The 12,299-nt window shown below is 36.2% G+C and overlaps 1 protein-coding gene across 3 annotated transcripts in view; it reads right to left on the bottom strand.

The window, feature by feature from the left end:
- Positions 1–12,299, bottom strand: part of PRKG1 (protein kinase cGMP-dependent 1) — a 1,248,399-nt gene that overhangs the window by 210,473 nt on the left and 1,025,627 nt on the right. For all 3 annotated transcript variants that reach the window (XM_036828090.1, XM_036828088.1, XM_036828091.1), the window contains one exon: positions 9,466–9,560. In XM_036828090.1, coding sequence (XP_036683985.1) covers positions 9,466–9,560 — 95 coding nt within the window. The remainder of the gene's footprint in view (positions 1–9,465; positions 9,561–12,299) is intronic.

The following is a 12,299-nucleotide window of genomic DNA, read 5'->3' as shown; positions in this document are numbered from 1 at the left end:
CAATGTACATTGTGGTTTTAATTTGCATTATCTTAATGACAAATCGTGGTGAGCAAATGTTCATGTGCTTATTTGTGGTCAGTTTCTCTTTATTGATGAAATGTCTGTCCAAATCATTTGCCTATTTAAAAATTGGGTTGTTTCCTAATTATTGAGATTTGAGATTTCTTTATATAGTCTGCAATCAAGCCTTTTTCGTATATATGATTTTGTAAATATTTTCTCTCAGTCTGTGAAGAAAACATTTTATTTTCCTACTCCTGATAGTGTTTTTAAAAGAACAGAATTTTATAATTTTAATGAAGTATATTTTTATCTTTTATGGATTACGTTTAGGTAGTGTGTGTATGTGTACATGTGTGTGTGTGTGTGTGTGTGTGTGTGTATATATATATATATTCTTGCCTAACCAAAGTTCACAAAATTTATCTCCTACATTTTTTTTTCTAAAGATTTTACAGTTACGGTTTCACATTGAGGTCTATGATACATTTTAAGTTAATTTTTGTATATGGTGCAAGGTATAGAGCCAAGTTTTTAAAAAAATTTAACGGATGTTTAGTTGTTTCAACACCATTTATGGAAAATGGTGAATGGCTGACCTTTCTTAACTGAACTGTCTTTGAACTGCCGTTGAGAATCAATTGACAAATGCTATGGACTGAACTGTGTGCTCCACTACCACCAATTCATATGATGAAGCCCTAATTCCCAGTACGATGGTATTTAGAGATGGAGCCTTTGGGAGATACCTAGGTTTAGATGAGGTCATAAGGATGGGGCACTCATGATGGAATTAGTGCCCTTATAAGAAGTGACACCAGAAAGCTTGCACTCTCTCTCTCCATGTGCTCATGCTGAGGAATGGCCATGTGAGCACATAGAAAGAAGGCAGCCATCTGCAAGCCATGAAGTGAGTCCTCACCAGAACCCAACCATGTAGGCACCCTGATCTCAGACTTCCAACCTCCAGAACTGTGAGAAAATAAGCTTCTGTTGTTGAAGCCACCCACTGTATGATATTTTGTTATGGCAGCCCAAGCTGACTAAGCCAGCAATATATGTGTGGTTGATTTTGGAACTCTTTATTCTGTTCCATAGATCCGTTTGCCTATCTTGACATCAATACCACACTGCCTTAAGTATTGTGGTTTTAAAATAAGTCTCAAAGTCTAGTAGGTTTAATCTTTTAAATTTCTTTTTTTCAAAAGTCTTTTGACTATTGTAGGTCCCTTAAATTTCCATATGAATTTTAAAATCAATTTCTACAAAAAAGCTTGCTGGGATTTTGACTGGGATTTCACTGGATGTGTAGATCAATCGAGGAGAACAATATTGAGTCTTATGACGCATGAAAATGTTGTAACAAATACAGTATATCTCAACATTTCTCTTGGAAATGTTTTATAGTTTTCAGCACACAGGTTTTATACATCTTTTGTCAAATTTATCTCCAATTACTTCATAATTTTAAAGCTATTATAAATGGTACTTTTTCAATTTTTGATTGTTTGTTGCTTGATTAAATTATGGATACCTATATGATTATTTATTGACATATTTGAACATGGCCCTGGGAAGGGGTGGTGAACTTGAAGCCCCTTAAATACTACTTGAAATGTCCTGGAACATGGGGTGAGACAACTATCACATAGCATATTTTCTGAAAGATCTTCCACTCCCATTTCATTGTATGAATGAGGAATGAGAACAATGTGAAGCCAAATACAGCTGGAAATGCTTGTTTCATGTGGATACAGTCTCAATCAGAATACATTAGTAAATGTTCCTTCAAAGATAATTTTTGGCAAGAATATTCAGACGGTTTTAAAACATTTTTTCAGTCATCACAAGTGATTAGTGTAATGACAATGAATCTAATTAAAATCTTTGTTGCCTGTCCAAAGTATGCTTGATAACAAGTCATTTTTCTTCTGTACTGTATGAAGGAAAAATTAAGAAGCAATCATTTAGACTCAGAAAGAATAAAAATGACAGACACAAAATACTAGCCAAGTTCATTAACAAGGAAATTAGCTTCAAATTAAATATTTTTATATCTGTTTTTGAAGAGATTTTCAAATTTACATTATATTTTCTTATCTTATGGCACCTGAAGGAAATTATCTGTCTGAATGACATGTTGGAGAATAACAATGAGGGACTGAATTGTTTCGTAAGTAGCTCAATTTCCACCACTGAAATGATCTTGTATTTAAGACAGCAGGGATAAAGAAAATATTTTATGGAAAAATACTAAGACTCTGTGATGTTCCCCAACCATCTACAAAAATCTGATCCCTTTTATATGAACAGTCATTCAGGTAAGCAGGCCCAAAGCTTTCCTCCAGAAGAGAAGTCCTCTCTTATAAATCCTCTTGCATTTAACAGATTTGTTTAAAAAACAACCAATTTCCTAATGCATTTAAAACTAATGTATCTTGGGTTACTGATCAGTTACTGACAATTATAAAAGCTAAATCAACTTCTAGTGATATATCTGAGTCTACAGTGCACACTAAAGCATTAACAAGATTATCAAGTAAATTCAAACAACAACAAAAACTGTTTTCTACAGCTAACTTTATATTCCAGGTAAAGCTATTCTTTGGAGAAGTCCAGACAGCACGTGCTCAAATTTTGGTGATTAAATTAAATTCATTTTGTGTGTGTGTGTGGGTGTGTGTGCATGTGTGTGTGTGTGTAGGCTAGGCCAAAGGTGTTCTCATACTACTATCTGTAATTCAGGATGTGTGTGTGGGAGGGGGTTGTGAATATGTGGGGTGGGGGGAGGGATGTGTAATTATATTTTGTATGCAATATAGCTTCTTCAAAACAAAGATATGATTTCCGTAAATCTTCTGATGAGTTCCTTGACATCAGAGCTCAATGAGGTATTGTATCCTGGACATCTTTATGTTAAGATAGGAGAGAATATGTCCATATCATAAGTGCCTACAGAACAACAGGTCAGCTTCTACATGCCTACACCTTTGGGTTCTGTGCTGTGCTGGACTCCCAGGTTCTTACATCCCACTTGGGGCTTGTTGTGAGTTTAGTTATTCATCCATGCCAGGAGGAACTGTAATCATAAAAGATGATTCAAATGCAAATGCCTAATAGCAAAACACATCATGGAGATTATGATGACATAAAAAAAATCTTAGTATGACTAGAATATAGATCACAAAGCAGGCACATGGGTGATGAGACTGCAGTAGTAATATGGGAACAGGTCTCACAACAAGGAGTGCCACAGACAGCCTCTGAAAAGGAAAATGATCTGAGGCTGGTTGTTCCAGAGATAGTTATGGATTGAATTGTGTCCCCTCAAAAGCTATGTCAACATCCTAAGCCCCCAGACCCGTGAACGTGACCTTATTTGGAAATGGGGTCTTTGCAGACATAATTGATTTAAGATGCTGTTATACTGGAATAGGGTAGGCCCTAAATGCAATGACTGGTATCCTTATTAGGAGAGAGAGATTTTGATACAGAGACACAAACAGAGGGGAGAGAGCCATGTGAAGAAGGAGACAGAAATTGGAATGATGAAGCTACCAGCCAAACCTATCAAGGACTGTTGGCAGCCTCCAGAAGCCAGGAGAGAGACCTGGGACAGATTCTTCCCTAGAGCTTTCAGAGGACACATGGTCACGGTGACACCTTGAGTTTGAACTTCTAGTCTGCAGAATTATTTAACAATAATTTCTGTTGTTTTAAGACACTCAGTTTGTGATAATTTATCATGGCCACCTGGAAACTAATACTGTGAACTTATCATAGTGTGTGGAATGGATGAGAGGTGAGCAAGACTGGACACAGAATGACCAATTAGAAGGACCAACAGCAAAATCCAGATGACAGAGCATTAATCAGAACTAATCAGAACAGTGGCAGTGAGAATGGCAAGACACAGGTGATACTGAGAGTTATTTAGAAGGTAAAATCAATAGGATTAGTTATCAGTGATTAGGGAATTTTAGGAAAGAAAAGACTCAGAGATAACTTCCAAATGTCTGGTTTGAGAAACATTTAGTGCGATAGGGATCACTTGAAAGGAAGACACTTGGTTGGGGGTAGAGAGAAAAATTAATTTAGCTTTGTCTTAGTGCCATTTGAAGTAACTAAGTGATGTCTAAGTGGACTTACCTCACAGGAAACTGGGTCTGGAATTCAGGAAAAAGTTTTGGGATGACATATAGATATAATAATGATGCTATGACACTTCGTGATTCTCCCATAATATCATGTAGCACACTCTTTATTTTAATTTCCTGTTTATCTGTAAATCCTCAACAAGGAAGCAAGCTGAGACCAGAGAATTGAGGGAACTACTTCTTTTGATAACACTGCTCTCCTCAACAGGCCAACCTCAGATGTCCCTACTTTTCCTATCTTATGGATGAAGGAGTGATACTAATAAAGCAATTCTGGCTCTTCTCAGTCAGTTGTGTAAAAAGAAGCTGGCCCTAAGTACTGACAGATTTTGGGCTTTGGACCTTAGCCACAAATCCAGGACAACAGGGAAAAAAATCCCACTAGACATTCTGTTACATTTTACATAGATAATCCATTATAATCCTCATAAGAATAATCTTCACTAAAACCATGTTAATTATAATCCTCACTACAAAAGACAAAGAAACAAAAGAAGAAAAACCCTAAAAGTCTCAGGTGCAGGAAATAGAGAAGAGCCCTAAGGTTAGAGAAATGAGCTGGAGCTTGGCAGGATAGCTCATGAAGGGCGGGTGAAGAAGTCCTGCTATGACCCTATCAAGACAGCAGCTGGCCTGTCCCTAGGTTCTTCAGAACCTTTTTTTTTTTTTTTTTTTACGTAGGGGCAGGACAGGAATAAAGACACAGACATAGAGAATGGACTTGAGGACACGGGGAGGGGGAAGGGTAAGCTGGGACGAAGTGAGAGAGTGGCATGGACATACACACACTACCAAACGTAAAATAGATAGCTAGTGGGAAGCAGCCGCATAGCACAGGGAGATCAGCTCGGTGCTTTGTGACCACCTAGAGGGGTGGGATAGGAAGGGTGGGAGGGAGACACAAGAGGAAGGGGATATGGGGATGTACATATATGTATAGCTGATTCACTTTGTTATAAAGCAGAAACTAACACACCATTGTAAAGCAGTTATACTCCAATAAAGATGTTAAAAAAAAAAAAAAAGCAGCTGGGACAGAGCCGTTTATAAGTCGTAGAGTATTTCTTCACACAAAACACAAGCTTTAGAAATAACTCTCTATGTTGTCCCAGGTAAGCATCAAAGAGGTTTTCCCTGAGAGAAACAGAAACCCAAGCCTTGCAGCTGAGAGATCTGAATTCTTGCTTTCCTACCTTTATGGTACAGGGACAGGATGGTGATAGTGGGAGGGAGAGAAAGTACTTGGGGAGGATACGAAAGAGGCTTGAATCGTATCTGTAATATTTCATTTCCAAATAAATAAATGAGTATTAATAAGATTCAAATATTGCAAAATATTAAAATGCTGTATCCAGTATTTGTTATATTTTATGTGCTATCATTTTACTAATTAAAAAAAATAAACAGGTTAAAAAATGTTAATTAACTTGCCCAGATCACAGTCCATGAGAGGAGAAACTATGGAAATACAGACTTCTAATACCAAAGTCTGTCAAACTGACTTGGCTTATTCATTTTTGCATTAACAAGGAAGGGCCTAACATGTGGCCAAGGTGTTCAGAATGATAAACAACAGCTGGAATAGTTTCCGGAGGGAGGGGCCCAGCTGACAGAGGTCTGCTATCAAATGCCACCATTTAACAGGGTGGCCCAGGGCTGCATTTGGCACGTGACCTAAGGAAACTTAGAGATCATCTACTTCAACTGGTTCAGTTTACAAATTCAGAAACAGACCCAGAGAGATTAACTGGCTGGCTTAGTGAGTGGATGATTCAAAATCTAACGCTATGTCAATTATACCAGGTGTTCTAAACTGTAGTCAAGAAGTAGCAGAACAGTCTTGGGAATGGGGATGATGATGATGATAAATAAAAATAGACATGACGGTGGTGGTGATGATAGCAGCTAACATTTTTGAGCACTCATCTAAATTCTAGGTACTCACCTGAATGCTTTATAAGTATCCCCTTGATTATTCCTCACAACAATCCAAAAAGTTAGGTACAATCATCATCTCCATTCAGATCAAAGGAGAGCCTCTCAGGGGCTCATAATCTGTAAATTACAGAGTAGATCCCAACCTAGGCAGTCTGACTTCAGTGCTGGAACTCTTAACCATATGCTGTGCTAAAGACTCAAACATTAGGGGAAGGGAGAGGGAGCAAGTGGGAGCTCAATCCCATCTCTCTCAGGTTCAACTTGGGCTTATCTATTTCCCATTACTACAGATGCGAGGTGTGTATTTGGCTTAGAATTTGACATTATCTGATGCCAATATGAATTCTACATGGTTTCAAGTCAGGTAGAGATCTTGAAGCAATGGTATGTTAGAGTGTAGATGGATTGACTCATGAATTATTGGATTAAACCTGAAGTAAATTCCCCTAAACACAACTTTAGTTTTCATGTATATAAAGGAGTACTTCTGAAAAGAGTAAAACATTCTGCCCTCTCTCTGGTGTGGAAAAACCATTATCACAGCAAAAAAAATAACACTTAAGCCAACAATACTGAATAATTCGTTTCATGTCAACCAAAAAAAGTGAAAGCAATAAATAAACCAAATTTTTCTAGTAATGAGATGCTATTGGTTAGTGAATGTTAATAATATAGATTATAGGATAGTTAGATTTATGACTACGGTCTCCTTCCAGCAAGGAAATGAATCTTGTTAATTCTAGAGGCAGAACTACATAGTGGAGCTCTGGAGTTTGGTTACTGAGGTCACATTTCAGTTCTGTCATTCAATTATATACTGTGTGTGTTTAATCAATACTAGTATTAGGCACCCTCAAATTTTAAAAGAATGGTCAAGGATTGATTTCAATATTATCAATTTGTCAATATTTTAATGATCTGCTGAACATCCTCAGGAAAATAAAATAAAAATCCCCAGTACATATAAATTTTATTTGTGAGAAAACAACAATCTGAAATGCTGTGTTATGTCCACACAGAGAATGCTGACTATAAAATTTGTCTTCCAAGGATTAAAAATCATAAGGTTTCCAAAGAAGCATAGCTATTACTCACAAGGATATATATGGTTGCTCAAAAGACTTTATATCCTAAAGTTACATACATTTTTAAGTTATTTGTAGGGAAACAAGTGAAACAAATCAATCTGATTTGTGAAAAGTCAGAATTTCTTGTGTGAAACATTGAAATTCAAAGAAAAGATCAAAAAAAGAACATAGAGACACACAGTGAAAAACAGGTTAGTGACTAGAATATCAAAACATTAAAATGTCAAAAAATAATCAAAACAAGCAAATAACAAGGTTAAAACTAACAGGCTGCCTTTGTCGGAATCTAGTTACAGAGTTTTAAAGAAGCGTATCTATTGATATAAATCACAAAATGGCAACTCACAGGTCAAATCGTTTGCTAGCAGAGCTTTTTTTTTTTTAAATCAAGTTACAAAATCACGTATTTTTTTCAGAACCCTGTTTTTTCTGTGTTTCTTAAAAGAAAAAAAAACAGCATAGCAATGAGCTGGAGCTCAGTAATTGATCTCCTCAATTGTATAAGTCTTTCTAGTTTGCCACCAGTTTTACTCATCTTATTTTTACTCATTGACATCGGGTTGGCCAAGAAGTTCGTTCGGGTTTTTCGAACGTACCGTTATGGAAAAACCTGAACATTTTGGCCAACGCACTACATTACCAGCCTGCCCCCTGTAGTCAAGTGAGTTCATAAGCCCTTATGCACCATCAAACTAACTCAAGTCATGAAAGTGATCAAGTGCAGAAAGGACTGCAAGACTGGGGATCATCGGGGAGCTTCATTTGTTCAATCACTCATTCGTTCATTCAACAAATACATGCTGATTTCAAAAGTGCCAGATACTGAGCTCAAATCAGCATATAAGTATTTGGGATTTCTTTGCATCAAGATAATAGGCAGTCATAGATCTGGATGTGTACCAAGATGTATGTGATAGAGCTGAGGACAAAACAATGGTGAATTTTAGGAAATGAAATAAGAAATTCTAAAAAGTGCTAACAATTCGCTAATAATTGCAAGGGTCTCAAAGGACGGGGATTCTAAAGAAGGAAGGGGTGGTCAAGAGTGTAAAACTATGGCTGACCAGTGATGTTAAATGAAGACAGAAAAGAAAGACAATTCTATGATGTAAGTAGCAAATCCCTGGTGACGTTTAAGAGGGCACACATAGAGTAGGCTGATAAAGCCAGGTTGAGTGGTGAGAAGATAAGCATAAAGGGCATGAGAAAGAGGGATGGAGGTAGGTTGGGGGGGTAGGTATGATGGAAAATGGTGAGGGTGGGGTGAAGAGAAGGCCAGTGAAGAGGACTGAATATGTGCAAAAGAGAGATTTGGCACCAGACAGTTCACAAGAATAACCATATGCTAGAATGAATTCAATCTAGACGTAATACCATTAACTTAAATTTTGATATCAGAGCAACATTTAGAAACTTTTCTGTAAACCATATTCCCAAGTTCACTTCCTGAGACACATTCTGGGAAGGTGTTTTCACTCTAAACCTTTCTTTAGTTAGCACCAAAATTCACTGACAATAAGCTACAAAAGAAAATCTGTCAATTCTCAATTATGTTTTATTTTCTGGTGTTCCACTTGTGATCTCAATCAGAAATGACTGAAATGTTTCTGGTTCTTTGGCTCTGCTGGAAATGACATTTTCCACAGAGGCATCTAATCTTGGACCAATGAAATCAGGTGATATTATTTTCCAGAATCCTCTACATATATAATAATCAAGAGAAAGACAGATTAAAGTACAAATGGTATGTAAAATGCCTTTTGAGCCCATCCACAGTGAATCTGGATGTGATTTACCTTCACTTGCACCTCCTCTTCCACCTCCACTACCGTAGCTAGTGATGAAAAACCACCACCCAGAGGTGAATCCCAGAAAGGCTTCATTGCCTTTTGACGTACTGTTTGTACAATCAGGTTTAGAGATGTCAAAATTCTCAACCAATCATCTTCCTGTGATTCCGAGTAAAACTGTCGTACAAAATAAGCTTAGCAGAGACTTCTCCCTCTCTTTTAGAGTCTTTATAGAGATTATAATTAAGGAGAATTTTTCCTATTGATATAAAATTATATAAAATGATTGATTACAGATGTTAACCGCTCAATTCCATAGCCTACCCAAATAGATTCTAAGTCCAGCTGGAAATAAATAAAATTGACCGTCAAGGGTCTGTGTCGGACAGTAGAATAAGCACTAAACACCCTATTGTGCTAGAAGCCCAATATGTAAGACAAAGTTATGTAGCATTCAACCAAAATCTTTGTGACATGTGATCTACTTACCCCTGCAAGGCTTTCTCTCCAAACCAATCTCCTTTTCCTAAGGTTCTAAGAAAGACTGGGTCTTCACTTGGCGAGTCTTCACGAGTGACATTTACCTAGAAAGAGAAACAATGAAAGCCTGTATCCACTGCATACACACTGGATGATCAAATAAACACTGGTTACTGATGTTCGTTCCATTTCTTATTTCTTCTTTTTTTAAAACTTATTTTCATGAAGAGAAAAAGTACATTACCACTAAAGGGGCCAAAGAATAATATCGCAACTTCACATGCACCCCAAGAAGTAATCTCCATGTATTTTGTTATACTTTCAAGTTGTTGTCCAGAAATAATTAATTATTCAGAAATTTGAATTGCACTCAAATCTTCAATTCTATTTCCACTTCCAACTTTCTATGAGGCAATCACTGTGATGGATTTAGTGAGTGTTCCTCCAGTCTTTATGTGTTTAGATGCATGTGTTTTAAAAATATATGAATAGCATAATACAGTATGAATCATTCTGCGACTTACACTTTTTCTCTTAACATTATTTTAATTATTTATTCCATGCTATTATATATAAATCTAGTTCATTCGTTTTAATGTTTTAGTGTCTTCTTCCATCCTATATTTATTTATCAATTTCCTTGCAGATGGACGTTTATATTGTCTCCATTTCTTGGCTTCGCTTAATTTAACATCTTTCTATACACCTCTCTACATGTACATCCCAGTTTTCCTAGGACACGCCTATCTCTTTGCCAAGAAGAATCCAGCCTTCATTCAAAGGCCAGTCACATTTCCATGAAGACTTCCTGCAGGTCTCTACCTGACTACTGTCTTCATGATCCATTTGTTTCATTCAGCAGGAATTCTTTTTTTGAAGATATATAAATTACATATGTGTCTTTATTTTACCATAATGAATAGTATGCTCTTCAAATAAATGGGCATTTCTTTGATATTCTCTGTAATTTATAGTGAGTACTCAATAAAGAGTAGTAAATTGCATGAACAGAAAAGCTTCATTACTAACAAGATATCTCCGCCCAAATAGGGCTTGGGAGTTGGGTGACAGTCCATTGAAAGCAAGTAATAATGTATTTGTTGAATGAATGAAGACATAAATGTAGTAAATTGTACCTTTGTGTTAATTCACTTCCCCCTAAAGCTCTACAAATATAATACTGGCTACGTATCATCTAAAAAGTTTAAAAAGTTAAAATTCACCTACATGGAAAATGTAATGAAGTAGAAAAACTAATTTCTTGAGACAATGCCAGACACTTAAACATATTTAAAAATACTGTGCTTCAGGTTTCTGAATTTAGAGACTGGATGTCAAAAACCAGAATTTTTATAAGTATTAAAAAGGTCTATGCAAGGTGGAGGAAATTCAATTATTACTCTCCACTGACCCATTTGATTTCTCCTCCGCATGGTGTTTCAAAAGCATGGAAATGAAGTTTTTAACACTTAACCACTGAGCTATATCAGAGAGATACTCATTTGCATACTGATGAGGCTTTTACAGATGTGAATGGAAACACACTAGCCCAGTGATTCTCAAACTGTGTGTGTGTGTGTGTGTGTGTGTGTGTGTGTGTGTGTGTGTGGTGGGGAAAGGGGGCGTGCCGTCTTGTTTAAAATAAAGGTTACTGAACTCTTATTCCTGAGGTTTTGATTGAATGGGTTTTGGAAAGCTGCATTTCAAAAGATTAATGTGGGTGATTTAGATGCAAATGTTCTACAGACCAACCTTTGACAAACACTGATACACTGTTTCATTTCTGAACCTCAGTTTTCTTATCTGCACAATGAGACCAACTCAACAAAATTGCTTCTGTCAGTCCTCCTGGCTGTTAAAAAAAAGTCATGGATTAAGGTGTAATATACTATAAGTTAAGCTTATTAATTCAAATTAGATATAAGGTTACGTATAACTGTACATTTGCCATTTGGGTAACAAAAAGGATTATAAACTCAAAATGGCAGATTTACGCAAGCCATGGAGAAATTTTGGTGCGTTTTGAAATGTTCTTAAAAAACATGTTACTGAAATGCAGTAAGAGACATATAAAACGGATCACCTATGGAATAAATCACTTTCTGCTTATATGATAAATATGAGGAAAAATCTATCTCCTATAGTTCATATATGTGAAAAAACAAGCAGCTCAAAGAGCAAGAATAATAGTTCTCCTTTAAAGTTGTAGTTTCCACAGTTTTTCTTTATATAATGAATCATTCTAAATACGCACAGACATCAGTCATGGACATTTGCATCTTTAATTCTAAAAAGAAAATTCAAGGTAGAAAAAGTTATATATACAGATATAGCTTCTCTAACCTTGACCTGTATACATAGTCTTTTCACCTAAACCATAAAGTACTTTATGATCCACAATGCTGTGCAAGGGAACTAGCTATGGAGCCTTAAAGGTAATATTTAGTCTATTTGAACCCATTACCCCACCATCTTGCCCGAAAAATGGGAGGAATATCTCATATGGATGTACTTGTGTGCTGTGTGTGAATTAAATGAGAACATCAATGAAAAGCATCCTCTTAATTTTGAGTGCCCCCCAAACTTGGTTCTTTTTTCCTTATTTTCCCCTTTATTCCATTTCTCTCACTTCCTACTTCAGAAATTCCATGCATTTGATTGCAATTATCCCAAATCTCTACCATTGCTCTTGTTGCCATAAAATGCTATTTAGAGCTTTAACTACTTTTAGTTCCAGGTAGATAAAAGAGAAGGTGTTTATTTTTATAATCCTTTTACTTGTCTTTATATTAATTTTTCTATAAGATATATGCATGGTATTCTAATTTTAAGATTTGGAACTA

The sequence above is a fragment of the Balaenoptera musculus genome, chromosome 16 (genome assembly GCF_009873245.2).
Source record: "Balaenoptera musculus isolate JJ_BM4_2016_0621 chromosome 16, mBalMus1.pri.v3, whole genome shotgun sequence".
Classification (NCBI taxonomy): domain Eukaryota; kingdom Metazoa; phylum Chordata; class Mammalia; order Artiodactyla; family Balaenopteridae; genus Balaenoptera; species Balaenoptera musculus.
This window is presented reverse-complemented; position numbering and strand designations above follow the sequence as displayed.